This window comes from Anguilla rostrata, chromosome 1, assembly GCF_018555375.3.
Source record: "Anguilla rostrata isolate EN2019 chromosome 1, ASM1855537v3, whole genome shotgun sequence".
Taxonomy (NCBI): Eukaryota; Metazoa; Chordata; class Actinopteri; order Anguilliformes; family Anguillidae; genus Anguilla; species Anguilla rostrata.
In genome coordinates this window covers 81,644,135-81,664,468 of record NC_057933.1, presented here as the reverse complement: position 1 = coordinate 81,664,468, position 20,334 = coordinate 81,644,135, and the positions used below count along the sequence as shown (strand labels likewise).

The 20,334-nt window shown below is 47.1% G+C and overlaps 2 protein-coding genes and 1 long non-coding RNA gene across 4 annotated transcripts in view; 2 read left to right on the top strand and 1 right to left on the bottom strand.

The window, feature by feature from the left end:
* Nucleotides 1-355: 355 nt before the first annotated feature.
* On the bottom strand, nt 356-7,917 carry upk1a (uroplakin 1a). 2 transcript variants are annotated; one of them, XM_064305149.1, is made up of 8 exons: nt 7,845-7,917; nt 6,594-6,684; nt 6,250-6,450; nt 5,606-5,680; nt 5,021-5,128; nt 2,553-2,729; nt 1,752-1,835; nt 356-1,448 (listed from the first exon to the last, which is right to left on the bottom strand). In XM_064305149.1, exons 2-8 carry the CDS (start codon nt 6,657-6,659, stop codon nt 1,404-1,406), a joined length of 756 nt encoding a protein of 251 aa, XP_064161219.1. In that variant the 5' UTR covers nt 6,660-6,684; nt 7,845-7,917; the 3' UTR covers nt 356-1,403. The 2 variants fall into 2 exon arrangements, with proteins under 2 accessions (XP_064161219.1, XP_064161216.1); XM_064305146.1 differs by lacking the exon at nt 7,845-7,917 and having other exon boundaries at nt 6,594-7,173.
* Nucleotides 4,740-20,334, top strand: part of LOC135237756 (uncharacterized) — a 23,675-nt gene continuing 8,080 nt past the window's right edge. The window contains exon 1 of the long non-coding RNA XR_010324909.1: nt 4,740-4,915. This is a non-coding gene — a long non-coding RNA (uncharacterized LOC135237756). The remainder of the gene's footprint in view (nt 4,916-20,334) is intronic.
* The window catches only part of ppox (protoporphyrinogen oxidase), a 17,055-nt gene continuing 8,080 nt past the window's right edge, over nt 11,360-20,334 (top strand). The window contains exons 1-8 of the mRNA XM_064305132.1: nt 11,360-11,518; nt 13,214-13,327; nt 15,639-15,773; nt 16,635-16,750; nt 16,866-16,998; nt 17,997-18,141; nt 18,814-19,007; nt 19,372-19,432. Coding sequence (XP_064161202.1) covers nt 13,241-13,327; nt 15,639-15,773; nt 16,635-16,750; nt 16,866-16,998; nt 17,997-18,141; nt 18,814-19,007; nt 19,372-19,432 — 871 coding nt within the window. The 5' untranslated portion in view covers nt 11,360-11,518; nt 13,214-13,240. The remainder of the gene's footprint in view (nt 11,519-13,213; nt 13,328-15,638; nt 15,774-16,634; nt 16,751-16,865; nt 16,999-17,996; nt 18,142-18,813; nt 19,008-19,371; nt 19,433-20,334) is intronic.

Genomic DNA, 20,334 nt, shown 5'->3' with positions numbered 1-20,334 from the left:
GCGTGCTCTGCTTCGCTTTTTCTTCCAGTAAAGCGCTGCTTGGGCACGGCCCCAACCTTAGAAGAACTAAGATCGCAAATATGCGCGAAGAATGTTCGTAACTGAACTCCCTAAAGCGGATGTAACAATCGCTGCTGGTGATGGGAAGACAATGGAGTTCTAGAACACCGAGTTGGAATTTTGAAAAAAATAAAATCCCAAAGAAATCCTTCTCTACATTAGTGCGGTTTGTTCTGCTTCCCAGTTGTTTCAGCATCGCTGGACTGTGACATCACAATTCACTAATCGCCACCTGCCATATTTTTATGAGCTCAAGAATTGCCCGTCATAGAATAAAATGACAATGCAAATGAGCAGCAATGTAAATAGAAACATTTAATGAGGATTACATCCATACAAACCCACAAACTCTAATGAGTACAGTTGCAATGCACATTCACACTCTTCAATCAAAACAATTTAATTTGGTTACACATCTCATTTGAGTATGATCTGATTTCAACAGCAAGAAAATAAATGATCTCAAGTTGCGGTTTAACAAGTGATACTGCACCACTATCCCTGTGTGGGCCGGTCGCTGGCATAAACATTATGCAGTCATTGAGCATTTTGGGGCCACAACAATATTCTTGTTTGGGACCACCGAAACCATAGGACTGTCAATGATCCCCATGTTCAGTACTAGCCTGGTTTAATTGTGAATTAAATCAAATTCAATGTTATTCAATTTTGTCGTCAATTTTATAATGATTATTCAAACTTGTATACTTATATACAGCACAACCCTGCCAATCCGAATGTTTTTGAGGTTTCACTTGCACCCCCGTTTATCAAGCAGAATTCAATTTAAAAAGCTGAAATGTTTGAAAACAAGGACTTTATTGCAAACGACTTAAAAATAAATGGTTGTTTGTGTCGTTTCTGAATTTCAATGATAAACTGCTGCAATACGCAACTCCACTGTGCTGTAGGATTTTCAAAATGTAAACTGAAGATTCTCCTTTAAGACAATATAATACAACACAATGCAATACTCCAGTGCCAAATACAGGGCTGGTTTCACAGGCACAGTTTAAGCTTCCTAGACTAAACTGAGCTTCGTATGGCGAGTCCTCACTCAAAATTGAGCCTTTAGTCTCGGACTAGGCTTTCATCTGTGTCTGTGAAACTGGCCCATAGTTTTTGCATCTATTGGTCAAGCAGATGTACACAGCCTTGCCATTGCATTATGCTTTATGTCATTGCTGTTCTCTGGCCTCTGCTGTGCGGGGTCCCTGGTGTATTGCTCGTTGAATTCTTTGGGATTTTTAAAATATTCACAGCGCTGGAGAAAGCAGCAGGATGCAGTCATCGAAGGCAGGGGGCACAACTTGATCTGGGGGGAGGGGGGGCGGGCCGTTTTCTCAGAGCTTTATGTAGTACACCATGGCGACCAACATGTGGATAAACTGAGAGAGAGAGAAAGAGAAAAGAGGGGAGACATGTTAGGTCAGTGCTGAAATCACACAACTGCACAAAAGAGCCGTTCGGGTTTTTTTTTTTTTTTTCCCCGTCAAGTTGTCCCGTCAGACTGTCCGGCCGAGGCCGTTGTGCATTTTCGGCTAAATCTGGATGAACCAGGATGAGTCACAGCTTTCCAAACACACCGTGCGTCTGTGCGGAACAATGAAGGGGCTTAGGCCAACAGAGAAGGAGAGAGTTTTTTAAAAAAAATAAAAAAACAAGTGAACGGAATACGCCCAGAAACTCACCACGAACATGAGGACCGCAAAGCCGTACCAGCCAATGGCCCAGGTGTACAGGCTCAGCTTGGACTGGATGTACTGGAAGCAGCCCTGTGGACAGAGTGAGGGGGCGTTCCTGTTAGCGTAGCACTGACAGCGTCGGTGATGTTGCTCTGGACCAAGCTAGCCCTATGCTGGTGCAAATCAGGCTGAACTCTGGGAAACGGAGTTTCTTCCACTAACACAAAGGCTTACACCCAAGGTCAAACAAGCCAAACAAGCAAAAGGCTGATGTCACAATGGACTATGACATCACAGAAGGCTGGAACTGGAGGGAGGCTGGCACCTCATTGAATAAAGTTAAATAAAGGAAAATAAATTTGCTGGATTGAGGATGTTTTGACGATTTTGAGATTAAATAAATGTGTTTTCTTTTGAAAAAATCACTCAGTGTTTTTCCACACAACATTGTTGATGATGCAAATTAAAACCATTCAAGGCACAGCTGATACAGAATTGCCTATCCTGTCTGTACTTTCTGCTGGTTCCATACCTAGTTACACTCAAGGTCAGCTTAATTTATCACCACTTACTGTGAAGGTATACCGTGCATTTAAGAACTTGATGTAACACGTTGGCTAGCCATGCAGCAATGGGGAGAGCAATGATCAAAAAATTCTGAGGTCCTTTCTGACGCTTTTTCCCTTTTTTTTCTCCTCCCAGTTTGGAATGTCCAATCGTATTTACTAAGAGCTCATTGCTTCGGGCCCCTGCTGCTGACTCAGGAGAGCACAAAACAACCTGGAGCGGGGCCCCTAATCCACTCACCTGGGTGTAAATGCTGCTGCTGTGGCCGATCTTGCAGGCCGCCAGGTTCATCACCTCAAAGTTGGCGTTCCTCCTGCAGCAGCTGAAGGGCCACTGGTTGACGGGACCGAAATTCTGGTTGTAGGTGGAGGTGTACTGGATCCAGTCCAGAGGACTGTCGGCTCCACAGCACTGCACCTGAGGAAGAGGCGACGGGAGGAGGAGGAGGAAGACGGGGTTTCAGAGTACTGCGTAAAATGCAAGCCGGTGTTAGGGTTAAGATGTGGGACGGGGGTCCCTAACCCTGGTCCCCAGGGGGCCACAAGGTCTGCTGCTTTCTTGTTTGCACCGTAAAATCAGTAACCACTGCAGACCCAAGTGTCTAAATGAGGAGAACTGACCGTGTAGTTAACTGCAATAACTGATCCAGGTAAGTGACAAGTAACAAGGACAACCAACACAAACTGCGGTCCACCAGGACTGGGGTACGGGTTCCATGATATTGGACCTATGACTCAGAAGCACCTCTGTCAGGGCAGCGTAGTATAATGGCTAAGGAGTTGGCCTTGGTAACCTGAAGGTTGCAGGTTCGATTCCCTGGTTAGGACACTGCCGTTGTGCCCTGGAGCAAGGTACTTAACCTGCACTGCTCCAGTATATATCCCAGCTGTATAAATGGATACAATGTAAGCCGCTCTGGATAAGAGCATCTGCTTAAATGCCTGTAATGTAACGGGCATCCATTCTTGTCCACCAAGGGCCAGTGTGGGTGCAGTCCTTTGGTCGAGTCCAGCACGCCTGATTCACCGCCCCCAATATCCTGACCGCTGGATGGGTCTGAATCACGTGATTTAGCGTTGCGTTGCCGTAGAAGCAGGGCCCCCACACCAGCCCCTTCAAAGACTGGACGCCCCTGCTCCACGGCCAGTGGACTTCTAACACAGGGGGAGTCCTAAGAGCCTCTGTCAAGTGGCTGTAATGCGACGTGCTGAGCCGCTCTTGCCAGACTCCATCTCTCGCGTGGATTGCTCCTCTGGGTTCGGACACACCGTGCGCTGAAACGTGCATGTGCGCAAAGTGAACTGCGACGCCCAGGGCGCACACGCCCGAAACGCGAAGAAACGCGATCCGCCCATCCGCACAGGGAGCAATCCCCCGAGAACAATCACCGAAATGGAATTCGGCACTTCGCACGTGACGCGCGTTCGAGAACACTAACTGACATTTGAAAAGATGCGTTTCCACGTGTTTCCTTACTGTTTACATACAGGGAGTGGAAAAAAAGGGCTTCGTTTCGTAGCAGATTAAAAAGCCAGATCTATGTTAAATAATCATGACAGTAAACTTAGCTTTAGGTACTTAATTAGTCCAGCCATTGATATGATCTGACATTTTTGATAAAAACAATGGATACCGGCCTAACCCATGTGAAAAAATAGTCAACTAAGCACTTGACATAAACTTCAATTATATTTCAAGTATGCTTATAAAATAGTATACTTCGAGTATGCTTCAGCATGCTACATTTTCACATGGGAAGATAAGACTGTCCTTCGGTAAAAAAAAATGTTAATACGAGCCAAAATGTTAACACCCAAATGTTCACAGATTGTGAATAAAACATCATAAAAAAAGCTCCCTGGCTAGCCTTCATTGCAGGAACGCAACCCACCCCACCTCTTTCCCACAGTCGACGTCGAAAAAGAAACCGGTTTGGCCACCGGCAGGCTGTTTGTGTTGGTATACGGAGATATATGGGGCACCGTGAATAGGACATGTCATGTCAGTTAGGGACCGCAGACAATTCGCCGCGGTACAGAAGCTGCTTGCAAGGGAGCGGAGCGTGGCGGCGTGCGGGGTGGGCGCGGGCGCAGCGTATTTCACTGTAAAGACACGCATTGTGTTCGGTGCTCCTTCTCTATACAGAAACCTGTTTCAGCGCAAGTCACCTCAGAAAGAAAAGAAGAAGAAAAAAAAAGCACTTGAGTCACGATGGGTGAGTGAAACTTAACATAAATCCAAACGTGGGTGGAGCCACAACAGGGTCCTAGTGGCCAATCGACCAATCATTTGGGGTTTTGCTGCGGACCGCAAAACATTTTGATTGGTCGACCCACTGTGGAGTTAATGTATGTGGCCTCAACCTCAACCTCCCACTGGTTGTGTGTTTGGGCACATCTGCCAGTGTTTGCTAAAGATCAGACATTACATTACAGGCGTTTAGCAGACACTCTTATCCAGAGTGACTAACACAACTTTACACATCGCATTTACACTGCATCCATTTATACAGCTGGATATATACTGAAGCAATGCAGGTTAAGTACCTTGCTCAAGGGTACAACGGCAGTGTCCTAACCAGGAATCAAACCTGTGACCTTTAGGTTACAAGGCCAGGCCCTTACCCGTTATACTACACTGCCGCCCTAAAAGAGGTCAAAGGTCAGAGATACTTTAAAAAAAAATTTTAAGCCAACTGTCATCCTTACATTTTCCATGACTTGGTTCCATGTTTTGGTGATCTTTACTCCAGCGGTGCTGTTAGCCGCATAGTACTGCAGCATCTGCTTCTTCACCAGGTTACTGTTGCCCACCAGCTGAAGGAAAACAGTGTCAAAAAGAGAAGAAAAAAAAAGAGAGAAATGGTATCGTTTTAAAGGCCTGGGGTTAACGCCAAAGAGAAATTGACTAAACATTCGTACAAAATTAACAAAATCTTATGTTAAGTAGTGGCAGTGTAACGAGGAGTCCTCTACCCAAAAAATATGCGTCATCAGAGCTATAATACGTCATCAGTGACTCATTGTTTTCAGCCAGTCAGGGTATTCCACTGTGGCGAGCAAAGTGTTTGAAATTGATTGAAACTACCACCGACTCAAAACATTCCAGTTGTGAACACTTGTGACCAAATACACTGCAGTTTTAGTTACCATTCAAAATCACCAAAAACGTATGTCACTTGCTTGTGTCAACCTTGTGGTTAGTCTACATTGATAGTGTACCATCCTGATTTTACAGGAAATCTTGTTCGTCCCATTCAGTGAAGGAATGCGGGCTACTCCCCGTGCACTTACGTAGTCTCTGTGAGTCGCGGCAGTGATGCACGATGCACACTCGAAAATGTAGACGATCAGCATCAAGACGAGGTACTTCAGAACACAAACAAACAAGAAAACAAACTGTAAAATTCAGACGTTTCTGGCAATACCGACTTTCCGTTTTGGCACTGCAATAGTTCCATTCGCATCGAGCGTTTCATTAACATCTCACAAATATCCGAGAAAAAAAGATTCTGCAATTAACGCTTCCTTTAAGTAGGCTATTGACGTGCTATACCTTGTCCTGGTGACAGGTAAGAACCAAAAGACGATGAGGATTTGAGATTGAATGAAGGCTGCAACATTCTGAAACATTCTACAGGGGCAGGAGTGATATGCTGTCTGATAACTCTGATCACACTTCATCCTAAACGAATAATAAGATGTTCATTTAATAAGCTGTTAACAAAATATATTTTAAAAAAATAGCCTACAATAGGCTACGCACATTTCTGAAAGCTAAGGACATTAGCGCTGTTGCATTCCGATTAAACTGATGCCGGGGTTTTTCTCTCCTCATAATGAAAACTATGTTTTATGAATGCCCCCTAGACCTCGTTCCTGGTAAAGTTGACACTTTCTAAAATCAGGTGAATTGTCTTCGAACTTTGGACTCTCACCACCAGCATCCCACCGCGGCTTTTTCTGTGGGCAGCGAAAACGCCGAAGCAGGCCACGCAGAAGAAGGCGAAGCCCGTGAATATGGCGATCCAGCCCCCCGCGAAAATGTCGACCTTCCCCGACACGTCTGCTATTGAGTACAGGTTGAACGGGTCAACCACCACCCATATGGCCACGGCCATGAGAGCCAAGCCGCACATCTAAGGAAGAGAGAAAGAAAATAGCAGACGGAAAACATACATTAAAATCAACCTACTGGTATGCTATTGGTGTTATATAAAGATGAAAAATAATTATGAAAAATGAATTTTGATCCAAACATTCAATCAGCAAAGAATCTTACAGCGGTGAACACGCATCCAAAGATGACAAGGCACCTGAGCGCTTTGGTGCCTGACGCGTCTGCCATGGTCCTCGGTATCTTAGGCCAAAAACTGTAATAGCAGATCAATATAAAAATAACAAATTATCGAAAAAAAATCAATAGGCCCACACTTTTACTCAAATCTTGAACAAGCTAGATGCGGTAACCGACCCAAGGGAACGATTAACGGTAGGCACCTGTTTGCTTTATCTGGTCTGTGGACAAAACACTTGACTGGCTAAACCAGTTGTGTTTACGCATGATACAGCGGACCAACACAGAAACTGTGTTGCGGCATGTTTTCTAGGGAGTGTACGTTAATGGTGTCGGCCTACCAACCCAACCCCGGAGGATGGGCTTCCCCGGTATAACCGGGTTCCTCCAAAGATTCCTGCCACAATTTGAGAGTTTTTCTTCCTACTGGGGATTATTTAAAACTTAATTTGCTCGCCTTTTTGGGGGTTCAGGCCGGGTTTTTGCACAATGTTTTTTCTATTGCTGCTGTAAAGCGTCTTTGTGACAGTGTTTCTGTAAAATGGCGCTGTGCGAATACAATTTAATTTAATTTAACTGAACTGAAAAAAACGGTTTGCTTACAATGTTAAAATATTTATTTAAATTCCATTATTATTATTATTATTATTATTATTATTATTATTATTATTATTAGCCTACTATTATTCCAAGGCTAACCAAATTCTGCTAGATGCGTAAATTATCGCAGCATTACTTCGTCACATTATGTCAGAATAAATTAACGTTAACTTTAAAGAAGTTTGTCCAATTTCTCAGTCCACACATCTGTAATACATCCATCAACTTAAACAATCGTGTTAAGGAGTAGTAACCAAAACTGGTTATAGTTGGTACTTTGGTTATAGTTTTGATTTAATAGAATATTAACATCTGCATAGAAACAAATAAATAAAAATTAGCGATCCATAGTTCGTCGAAACGTCACATAGCAACACATCTCGACAAGGTTCGTTTTATTTTTAGAAGTAGTATTTGAAATAAAACTGTTATCTTGTAGATATACATGTACGCGCATCGCCTACTGTTATCTTTCCAAATGTTGGGATATGTGGATACATACGCATTTCAAACCCACCACACCACTCTCATATTAAAACACGTAGAATATTCTATAAACAGGTACTCACATTGGCTACAGCAAGAAATTATCTTCACACGTAACACTACACAGTGATTTCATTGTCGTTGACATACCCGAAATATAAAGGCGCGAGGTTGTATTTCAGTGCTGGAGACTCAGTCACCTGTTCCACACGCAGCGCTCTCTGCAAACTATACGCTTGCACCTGCTCAGGTAAGGTTTATGTCTGAAGACACATGACGTCACCTGGGCTGGTCCACCGCATGGAATGCCGAGTTTTTTTGTCTCGAAAGTAGAAGTTCAGTGACGAAAGAACTGCGATTAATCTGGCTCTGTACATTAAATCTCAGCGATTTATCACAATTGCGAGGTTGAGTCATCGGCGGTTTCGCGCCAATAATTTGTTCTTTCGTTTACATTTTATGTCATAAATTGAGTCAATATTATTAGAGTATGACCAATAGATCTTGTAAAAAATCTTGTTGGCCTACACCGCGCACGAAGCCATGGCCATCGGTGTTCGGAATATTTCTCTGAATAATAGGCCTATTGCAGTTTAATATTTAAGTTTCACATACTGATGACATAATTAGATTATGGAAAGGAAGTAACGATTTCCAGCTCAACAACGATTCTCCGAAGTGTTATAGTTTACCCTGGTTCAGAGAGATAATTCGTATGATAACCGCCGAGGTTTCCTCGACAATATAATTGAAAGTGGAAACAATGCTGCCGTCTGCCGGGCGATGTTGACTTTCTCGTTTGCTCGGTCTCAAGTAATTTACGGTACCGCCTGCATCCGTAAGTGCTCTGGGTTCGTTCATGTGGCAGCAATCTGATTGCTAGAACGTTTCATATCGTTCTATTGATTTTTTAACAAGCGGACACGTCATACTGTTTAACATACCGCAATATAATAGCATACATTTATTTCAGGAACCGAGAGTTTTATTGCCATATGTAATTAGTACAATGTAGTGCTTGCACACCACTCACTCCCATAGCGTAAATATAAAAAGCAAATACAAAAAAAAAGAAAGAAAATACGTAGGGTAAACAAACTGAAGTGCATGACGGTACAGTATAGTACAGCATATTATGTTAAAGTGCACTGCGCAATACACACGGGTGTTATAAGTCATGTAAGTTGTGCAAGCTATGAGTTAAAGTTGAGATGAAAGAATCCCATGCACGCGCAGTCCAGTGATCAAGAGTTTTGTCGTGCGCATACTCTCAATGTGCTATACATTTCCTGGATGAGGGGAGAACGTGACTGTGGTGTAGGAGAGCAGTGCGGTTAGTGGTTCAGTCAGTAGGTACACTGCCTGTGGGCAGCAGAGGTGGAAAACCCAGGTTCATAAAGTAAAAGCCCTCCCCAACGTTTTGTTCCAATCACCTGAATTCACTCATTGGCACAATTCTTCAGCCAGAAATGGAACTAATTAGCGAAATCAGATGGCTGAGTTCATGAGTGGAAGAAACCCATGGCAGGACTTTTACTTTCTAACCCCTGGCCTTTCCACCTCTGGTGGGTAGAAACTGTTCCTGTTCTTGAACCTGCTGGTCCTAGTTTGGATGCTGTGATACTAGCGGCCAGACTGTGCAGGGGCGGGGGCGGGGCGGGGGGGCATAGTTTGTGCCCAGCATTATTTGGGCCCTGGATGATGGAGTGGGCCTTTTTTTTTCGACACCTGGAACCTTGTAATATGTCTTCGATGGAAGGAAGTGCACGATTGGTGATCTGTTCTGCCCCCCCCTCCCCCCTCGAACCATTGTGTGGCTTTGCTGTCCTGTGAAGGTGCCGTTGCCGTATGACACAGCGGAGCCACTCCTCGGGACGCTCTCTGTGGTGCCGCTGCGAAAGTTCACCGGCCGCCCCGTTCTTGTGCCACGTTCCCTCCGGCACCGCGGGAGGTGGGGGGTGGGGGGTGGAGGGTGGAGGGTGATGGTTGGGGGGCGGAGATGGCGGGGGTGGGGAGGCGCAGGCGTGCCCTCTTCAGCAGAGCCTCCATGCCGCGGTCCCGTGCTGGGTCATCAGAGATCTGCGGGACCCCGGGAATCGGGGGCGACGGATGACCTCCACGGGTGTCCCGCCGAGGCTGATGGGGGGACGGTTCCCCTCGGCGGCTGCTGAAGACCCCCGATGATCTCCGTCGTCCCGCTGACGATCGGCGCAGGGTCGATGTCATCATTGGGCCGTCTCGTCAGCCGGACTATCTCATCTCTGCATGTCCCGTGACACTTGTCGAAAAGAGTAGGGGGGGTTCCCCGGTGTCCTGGCTAAATTCCCAGTCTGGCTCTCTCCAACTTGCCACCCTAATCATCCCGCGATTTAATTGGCTTAGCTAATGTGTGGTGAGCGTTCTGGCGCAAAATGGCTGCCGTGTATCACCCAGGTGGGTGCTACACATTGGTGGTGGGTGAAGGGAGTTCCCACTCATCACTGTAAAAGCACTTTGAGCATTCAGATAAGTGCTATATAAATGCAATCATTCATTCATTCATTCATTCATTCATTCATTCATTCATTCACTCTCGTCGCCATCGTCGCTCATCCGGGTGGTCACTGCGGTGTCGCTGGTGAACTTGAGGACCCGGTCAGCGCCATGTTTGGTCGCACAGTCACGGAGGGTGCAGCGGGGGGGGGGGCTGAGGCAGCAGCCCTGTGGCTCTCTCCAGTGCTGAAGGCCAGAGTGGGTAAGGGATGATTCCCCGTTTTCACACTGGAGGCCTGTTCGTCATGAAATCCAGAAGCAGACTGGTCCACAGACTGCAGACCACACACCACCGTGAACACAGGAGCCAGCTGGTCCACACAAGGCTCTTATAAAAAATTTTAATTTTTTTTTGCGATCACATTTTTATTGTTTCACACTATGAAGTTGAAAAATACAAAAACAATTGTGTACAGAGTACATCAATCCCCCTCCAGAGATTAAGTGAGTGTCACTTTGTCACTGTAGCTTCCCCAAGAGCATGACACTGTGGACCTACAGGACACCATTGCTTGTTGTTTTTTTTTGGGACAGCTACAGAGCTGACCCCATGATGTGTGTGTGTGTGTGTGTGTTTCTCTGGGCCCTGCACTCTCTGGCCTGTCAACTGTAGAAATTCTGAGAATTAAGAATCTGAGAATCTTTCTTTCTGCACTACTTCATGTTTATTGTGTCACACAAGGTGTGTCATAAATCCCTCAGGTTTAGGCTCTTATTAAACAATAGGCATGCAACCAATAAAGATGTATGAATGCACCTGCCATGGGCATGGCCGTTTCTCAGGTGAAACAACACTTATCTTCCTGTTCGTGGTTGTTTTGGGAAATCCACTGATCTCAATTGCAAGTGATTGACTCATTATATCAAACTGTTCCAACTTTAGCTGATTCATGTAGTATGCGGATCAGAGAATATGCGCAAAGGCAATATGTTGTCTTCACGAGCTTCACTTCAGGACAAGCTTGTGATCTGAACTTCAGCAGGATCGGCTAAAGTAAGACCAGACTACCTAGCAACATATTCTAGATGTTGTACAGACTCGTGCTCGCGACGAGTTGCCCGACCAGTGGCCATGTCCGCGAAAACGAAACTCTGTCGTGTGTTTTATTGGCTCATCGGATTGGCTGCCGCGGTGTCTGTTTGAGATGACGTCAAAACCTGACGTGACCCTAAGCACGCTTTTTGGATTTTCACCATCATGCGAGTTTGTAAAACACCGGAACTGTGGTTATGAAGCACTGCCACAGGGGGATAAAGTGTAGCTGTAATACTAACATTCTGAATACGGAAAGGTAAACAGAGTAACACCCCTTCTTCGATGTAAGGCGTTGAATGCTGCATTAGCACGTGAAATGTTGCGTTATTTGTGTTGTCTTTCTGTGAGCCCACCTTATGGAGGCTATCGCTAGCAAGCTGACTTGGTAGCTGTTTAAATTGGCAGTCGATACAGCTAGATAGCTTGACGTCCGATACTCGCTCATCGTGCATTAAAACACAGTAGTTAATTAGAATGGTAGCACTGACAGCGTGACAGTTTTAGAAATTAAATAACACGCGTTATCCGACTACTACTGGTAGTACCGGTATGCTGTATCTCTGGACGAAATGCAGGGACTAACTCATGTTATCGATAGTTAATTAGCGAATTGCCAGATGCCATAGAGAACTGGTTATGGTTGGTTAACTGCATTAGTTATTACGCATCATTGACGGTTGTTCGCGATCCCTACCGAATGTTAGCATCGACCTGCTTATTTAAATTAAAACATATGTATTGATTTTGTATGCTAGAGGGATGTATTTTTTAAATGGTTAAACCCTCGGAATACTGGTCGGCAGCTTTATTGTACTAACGTCCTGCTGCCTGATCTGTTATTGCACTGTTTGTAAAATACTTTTGTTCAATGAGCACTACGTTATTTGGGTGCAGCAATCCTTCACCGAAGGAAAATGTATTAAACAACCCTCATTATTCACAGCGGGCGTTGAAATATTCAGTGGCAACGGGATGTAAAATTGGCCAATTTTTATCGGAAGTGTCTCTCTAAATGCTCAGCCTTCTTCGCATTTGGGAAAACGGCCGTGCTATTTTTTCCTTGCTATATTCGGGCCGGCCGACCTGGATTCGACAGTAGCAGAGGCAAGACATGCACAGCCGGAGCATAACCACTTGCTCGCGCTCTTTCATTGCGAAGCGGGAGGATTCGTTTTGTGCTGCGGAGTTTTTTAGGGAGATAATGGCACATCATCTTATCAGAACAAACCATGGTGGCCCGCCCTTCCCGGTCACTGTCTGGCGGGATTAAACAGAAATTTAAGTTTCATTGGCTGTATAGTTTCCTCAATCGATCCTTGTGGAAAGTGCCAAAAATCTAACCTTCCCTCCAGTGCGACCTACTTTTTTTTTGTTATTAAACATATCCCAGTACGAATGTCTCTCATTATTGTGACTGATGTTGGGTTTCCATTCATATTTCGGGCTATACTTGTATTTCTGTCAAGTGTCGTCTATACCGCCTGACTCATATTTTTGTATTTCCCACACTTTTTTTCTTACACTAGTTGGCTCGAGTAACGGACTCATTCCTGATAGGTGCTAAAACACTGAAATACGTCATTGAGTCTGGGCTGCTGAGCATTGACTGAGGCCACTTTGCCATATGAGTTACTGACAGGATGCTCATTACAAGCAGTAAAGTTTTACTGACTCGTCGTGTCAACTAAGTGTGTGTGAGTGAATGAAAAAAAACAGTTCCTATCAAGAAGGAAGACTCACCCTCTTGAATTGATATGGTGATGGGCCCAGTTTTGGATTTCCTGGAGGACTGTAAAATGTATTATATATTTGTGCTGTCATAGGTGTTTGTTTTTCACACAGCACTGTATGAATCAGGGTGTGACTGAGTATGTCTGGCTGTCTGTGACTGTGGCTGTTTCTGTCTGTTTTTTTGTTTTTTCATCCTCTTCCTCCGGTCTGTGCCACACAGGACCTTGGGCGTTTCACTCGTCTCTGAATGCAGAAGACGGTAGCGGTCCTGGGAGGGGGCGTGGGGGGTCTGACTGCCTGCTACCACCTCAGCAAAAGCCCCCAGGTTTCCCAGGTGACAACGGCCTTTTCAGCCCGGACGCACGCGCACACACAAGCTGCCCCGTCCATCACAAAATAGTCTCCGCCCCAAAGACGCTCTCTCTCCCTCTCTCTCTCTCTCTCTCTCTCTCTCTCTCGAGTAACAGTGGTGTGAGACTCCAGCCCTGGAGTGCTGCAGTGCCTCTTATGTTCTTGATATTGCATGTTTTTAACTGCTTAAGAGATTCTTTGGAGTCTCTGATTGGCTAGAGTCCTACAGTTCCAGAGCCTAAAATGGCTGCTGGTTGGAGCAAAAGAAACTAGAGACACTGCAGTACTCCAGGACTACAGCTTGACACTCCTACTCAAAGGTGTCTAGAACGGAACCTTACAGACTGAGTTCAGTTTCCTGCAGTTTGATTGATTGTGGCAGATTTTAATTCTGGAATCAGCTTGAATTCACATTTGACCATTGGTTTATCCGCAAAGTACATTCCTGGAAGTAGAGGGAAGTGTAGTATAACGGATAGAGAGCTGGGATTGTAACTTGAAGGCCAATTCCCACATAGGACTCCGACAGTGTTACCCTTCAGCAAGCTACTTAACCTGGATTCCTTCAGTATATTTCCAGCTGCATAAATGTGTACTATGTAAACAGGCAGAGCTTGTGTGAATAACTCTGGAATCTAAATAGCTGTAATTTTAATTTAATGCACCGACTTATCTCACATCAGTGCATCAGTGTGGTTGGGCTTATAATGCCATGAAAGCAATTACCCGCCTGACAAGTGAGGCTGATGGGAGAATGGTCTACCTCAATCAGCTCCCTGGAAGCTTAGCGCCAAGAAAAATCATAAAAGTCTGTGCTTAAACTAGAATCACTTCTGCCCTTGAGCCAGAGTCCTCCCTGATTGGGTCACATGGGGTGACTGCTGGAGGTATGGTGGTTTTCCTACCGGTTTGAGCGCTCTATGGTGCTGCAGGGCATTGATTGCCCCAGATGATGCTCGGCTTACGCACATGCTCAGGGATGCCTCTGACTCGTAGTGGAACAAAGTCCTGTGGCCATGGCGACGCAGAGGTCGAAATGATTTAAATGGCGGAGGGGGGGGGGGGAGTCTCTAGGGCCTACCTCAGGGGTGGAGCACATCCAATTTTACAGACCGCAGGAAAAGGGGTCTGAAACGCAATGGGACAACCGGGCCGTTAAGTTCGTCATAGACCCATACTGGGTGTTCCATTGCTTTTGGGATATTTAAGATGGTGGGAAAATATTTCAAAGGTCTGGGCTTATAGGCTTTAATCCGGGAAGCGGAGAAATAATTTAACAGCAGGTGCAGTGGCGTGAAAGCAGCCATGCTGAGTAATTACCTGCAGCTTTATATACACAGAGCACAGCGTGTGGCTCTTTTATCGATGCGGTCATTTGAATTATTCGACTTATTTTTGCGATGTGCACGATTTACATCTTGGTCGATGTGGTTTAATTTCCCGACCTGGTCTGATTGGGTCCCTCTCAGTGTGTTTTAAATTGTAATTGGAAGTGATAAATTTATGCCTCAGTGTGCTAACTTAAATTTTTTTTTTTTTCCTTTACATATAACGAGTTGGTACTGTTGCCTTGCTTATGATGGCCGAGAACTTTACTGAGATGCTGTGTGCAAACCTACTCAACTTAAAGAAAAATAATATGCCATGTATTTCTCGTCTGTCTGTGTACTTTTAAAATTTTATTTCAGTTAAATTAGGTCTTTGGGTCCGTGTTCTCCCTACTTTCCTTGTTTTTTTTTTTTTTAAATGTGAGAACGTTACTTTTTGAGTTCTGGTGCTGCATGCCTGCGTAGCAGATTGACCCGAGGTTAGCCTAGCGACATATTCCCCCCATTAAAGTGCAGTGGTGTGCTCTTGCTTTCGTTGTAGCGGAGTGTAGCACAGTGGGTAAGGAACTGGGCTTGTAACCGAAAGGTCGCAGGTTCGATTCCCGGGTACACTGCCGTTGTACCCTTGAGCAAGGTACTTAACCTGCATTGCTTCAGTATATATCCAGCTGTATAAATGGATACAATGTAAAATGCTATGTAAAAGTTGTGTAAGTCGCTCTGGATAAGAGTGTCTGCTAAATGCCTGTAATGTAATGTAATGTCTTCAGCGCCGTTTAGCACACTTTAGCTGGCGCGCTTGTTAGCATGAGGCCGATAGCGAGGCTAGCCGCCCTCGGTCATTACGGGCATGCAGACCGGTTTATTCCTGTTTGATCCGGTTCCCTCTTCCTTTTGTTTGTTTGTTTGTTTGTTTGTTTGTTTGTTTGTTTGTTTGTTTGTTGTTGTTGTTGCTGCTGGGCGCAGGTGGTGCTCCTGGAGGGCAGCGGGCGGGTCGGCGGCTGGCTCAGCTCCACGCGGCGGGCGGACGGGGCGGTGTTCGAGCACGGGCCCAGGGGCGTGCGCCACGTCGGACCCACCGGCCGGAACACCCTGAACATGGTAACCCGGGAGACGGGCGCGGGCACGCCCCCCTGCCTGCAGCCAGAGCCGGGACACCCGGGGGGGGGGGTGCCCGAAAGTAAAAGTCCTGCCGCGTGTTTCTGCCGCCCCAGAACTCAGCCAAGCTGGTTTCACTAACGACCTCCGCCTCCCGGTCGAGCAAATGGCATAATTAGCCAATCCGTGTGGTCGGAACAAAATACCGGGGAGGACTTTTACTTTCTGGACCTGGATTTTCCGCCTGTGTGTAGCCACAAGCGTGTGCTCGAGTGCGTGTGTGCATGTGTGTGCGTGTGTGTGCGTGTGTACCGAAAAAAAACTGTTTAGCGAGGCTTAACAGTCCATGTAGGTTTAGTCCAGAGTGCCGTATGAATTTGAACAGTGCCATTTTTGTTTGACAGATGCTCTTACATATACGTGACATGAAAGAGGTAAAATGACAAGATACAGGCTTAATAAATTACATTACAGGCATACAGAACAAGAAAGACATCAGGTACAGCCATTGGCTGCACATTGATTTCATAACTCTAAACACGTGACGTGATCTGCGAAAGCGTCTTTGCCTTGAGTCACTGGATTTATTTAATGGCAAACAGTTATAGTCATCATTTCAAAGAGCAACCTTTTCTTACGGTGTTGATCTTATGAAATGTTTTCATTTTCAGCATTTTTCTTACACTTACAATTATCTAATCACAGTGAACCGAAGGGCTGTGTTTATCTGATTTAGTGTGTGGACTTATCAGTGTGGTGATGGAGTGTGTGCAAGGCATTACCAAAATCATGGTAATGCAAGTTGGAATTTAAAGGAAGCGTCAAGTGATGTCATTTCCTGTGTCTTCCCCCCCCCATCCTCAGGTTGCTGAGCTGGGGCTGGAGGGCGAGCTGCTTCCCGTTTCGTACCGAAGCGTGGCGGCGAAGAACCGCTTCCTGTACGTGGGGGGGCGGCTGCACAGAATGCCCACCGGCCTGGGGTGAGGGCGCCCGCGCTTCTGTGGGGAGTGGCGGGATGGCGGCTCGCTGTCTGAGCCGTCTCACGCGTCCTTCCGTGTGCTCATCCCTCTCCTCCCTCTCTGCCCCCCCCCCCAGCGGGGTGATACGTACGATCCCCCCCTTCTCCCGCCCGCTGGTCCTGAGCGCCCTGAAAGACCTGGTGACCCTGAGGGGCGCGGCGGAGGACGAGACGGTGCACGCGTTCGTGACGCGGCGCCTCGGCGCGGAGGTGAGGGGGCGGGGTCATGGGTGCACCTTACGCACAGACACACGGGACGGGACAGGGGTGAGGGGGCGGGGTCATACAAGCACCTTATACACAGACACACGGGATGGGACAGGGGTGAGGGGGCGGGGTCATACCAGCACCTTATACACAGACACACGGGATGGGACAGGGGTGAGGGGGCGGGGTCATACAAGCACCTTATACACAGACACACGGGACGGACAGGGTGAGGGGCGGGGTCATACAAGCACCTTATACACAGACACACGGGACGGGACAGGGTGAGGGGCGGGGTCATACAAGCACCTTATACACAGAAACACGGGATGGGACAGGGGTGAGGGGGCGGGGTCATACCAGCACCTTATACACAGACACGCGGGATGGGACGGGACGGGATGGGGGGGGGTGAGGGAGGGGTCATAAGAGCTCCTTACGCACAGACACGCGGGGGGGGGGGGGGGGGGTTGGAGTCACGCAGATGAGGCGCGGTTAATGATTGATAAGCTCATATTTCTCAGGCACCCTCACACTGCAGCTCGTTACATTCACATTACGCTGCGTTAATTCTGCAGACGCTCTTATCCAGAACAAATTACAGTGTAAGACAACGTGATTCATCCACCTGGATAATACGGCTAACGTTGTCAGACCTGGAAAAGAACGTTTCCGGACCAGCGGGTCTGAGAGTGACTCACAGGACTGTGTACAGTACCACTGGAATTGGTTTTTTTTGTTTTGTTTTTTTTTTGTCAAGCTGAGTTCTTCTGCCCCATAATCCACTGGGGTTTTGGCCAGGTGGGAGCAGAGCAAGATTGACAGGTAGACAGACGGATGTTGGGGGCGGAGTGATGACAAGGGGCAAATGATAGAGATTATCAGGAAGTGGAATTATCAGGAAGGCGTAGGTCTGAAGTCTGTGTGGGGAGGTCTGAAGCGCAGCGCTGCCCCCCCCCCCTCCCCCCCCCTCCCCTGACGGTGCTCCCCCTGCCCGGCAGCTGGCGGATTTGGCGGTGGACTGCCTGTGCCGAGGCGTGTTCGCGGGGGACTGCCGCGTGCTGAGCGTGCGCTCCTGCTTCCCCCCGCTCTTCAGCCTGGAGAGGGAGAGGGGCTCCATCTTCCTGGGCATGCTGCTCGGAGCACGTGAGCCTGGTCTACAGAGAGCATACTCATACGCTCATACACTCATACTCACATACTCACACACTCATTCACTCATACTCATACTCACACACACATGCTCATACTCACACACTCACACACTCACATACTCACATACTCATACGCTCATAAACTCATACTCACATACTCACACACTCATTCACACACTCACATACTCATACACTCACGTACTCACATACTCATACTCACATACACACATACTCACACACTCATACACTCATACTCACATACTCACACACTCATTCACACACTCACATACTCATACACTCACGTACTCACGTACTCACATACTCATACTCACATACACATATACTCACACATTCACTCACTTACTCACACACTCATACTCACATACTCACACACTCATTCACTCATACTCATACACACACACACATGCTCATACTCATACTCATACACTCATTCACACACTCACATACTCATACACTCACGTACTCACGTACTCACATACTCATACTCACATACACACATACTCACACACTCACTCACATACTCACACACTCATTCACTCATACTCATACTCACTCACACATGCTCATACTCATACACTCATACACACACGCAACCCCTCCCTCCTCCACTGAGGCCCCTCCCCCTCCCCCGCGTGTGCTGCAGGCAGCGGTGCGGAGGCCCCGCCCTCTGCGCTGGTCCGGCGGTCTCAGGAGGAGCGCTGGGCGCAGTGGTCCCTGCGCAGGGGCATGCAGACGCTGCCCGAGGCGCTGGAGGACCGGCTGAGGAGCAGCGGGCGTGTCCACGTCCACAAACACGCCGCCGTCACGCGGCTGGAGACCCAGGGCAGCGGCTGGGAGGTGAGGGCGGGGGCGGGGGAGGGCGGGGGGGGGACTGGCGGTGTCTGAGGGGCGAGGGGCGAGGGGGGGGGGCTGAGGATCACAGGGTGTGATACAGAAACGAGCGCGTTAGTTGTCCGAGGAGCCTTTAAATGAGCACGGGACGCTCGTTATTATTTGTAACACAATCATCGGTTTCTGCCCTTAAGAGGGCAAGAGTCGTCCGTCTTCAGATCTGACCTGTCTAATTAAGCCGTTGACGGCTCGTTAACGCTAACGACTGAGGCCGGAAGCCCCTGCGTGTCATCCTGTGATGCGTGACCTCTGTGACCTCACAGACGCGGGCAGACATGTTCACAGCGCCTGTGCTTTTCTCTCCTTTCAGATCAAGCTGCAGGACGGCTCGGTGAAAGCAGATCACATCATTTCAGCCCTCCCTGCTCAAGGTCAGGACACGGCCCGCCGAAACCAAGCTGCTCTTCCTCCTGAAAGCTCTCTGCTTCCTCCTGAAAGCTCTCTGCTTCCTCCTGAAACCTCTCTGCTTCCTCCTGAAACCTCTCTGCTTCCTCCTGAAACCTGTCTGCTTCCTCCTGAAACCTGTCTGCTTCCTCCTGAAAGCTCTCTGCTTCCTCCTGAAACCTCTCTGCTTCCTCCTGAAACCTCTCTGCTTCCTCCTGAAAGCTCTCTGCTTCCTCCTGAAAGCTCTCTGCTTCCTCCTGAAACCTCTCTGCTTCCTCCTGAAACCTCTCTGCTTCCTCCTAAAAGCTCTCTGCTTCCTTCTGAAAACTCTCTGCTTCCTCCTGAAAACTCTCTGCTTCCACCTGAAACCTCTCTGCTTCCTCCTGAAAGCTCTCTGCTTCCTCCTGAAAGCTCTCTGCTTCCTCCTGAAACCTCTCTGCTTCCTCCTGAAAGCTCTCTGCTTCACTGCTCCTCAGGGGTTTTTATAACACTTCCTTCCTGTTTGAGAGCTGTGCTGCTTCCTCTTGAGCAGTGCGTAGTCCCTTCATAAGTGCTATGTAATCATTTGTAAAAAGGCTCACATCAGTAACTGCAACAAGCCTGTATATCGCTATTCATGCAGCACCATATGCCCATTTGCAGTCTGCTGAGCTTTTGTGCTTGTCTATGTAGCGGTTATGAAAGTGCTATGTAGTGCTTATGAAGGTTCTATGTAGGGCTTATGAAGGTTCTATGTAGGGCTTATGAAGGTTCTATGTAGGGCTTATGAAGTAGTTTTTTAGCTTTTAATGGAAGATCATTCTAAGAAAGTATGTGTTTTAATTCAGAATGACAAAGTGAACATGTCTTGTAAATCCCAAACGAATACAAATCATTTATTTTCAGCTGT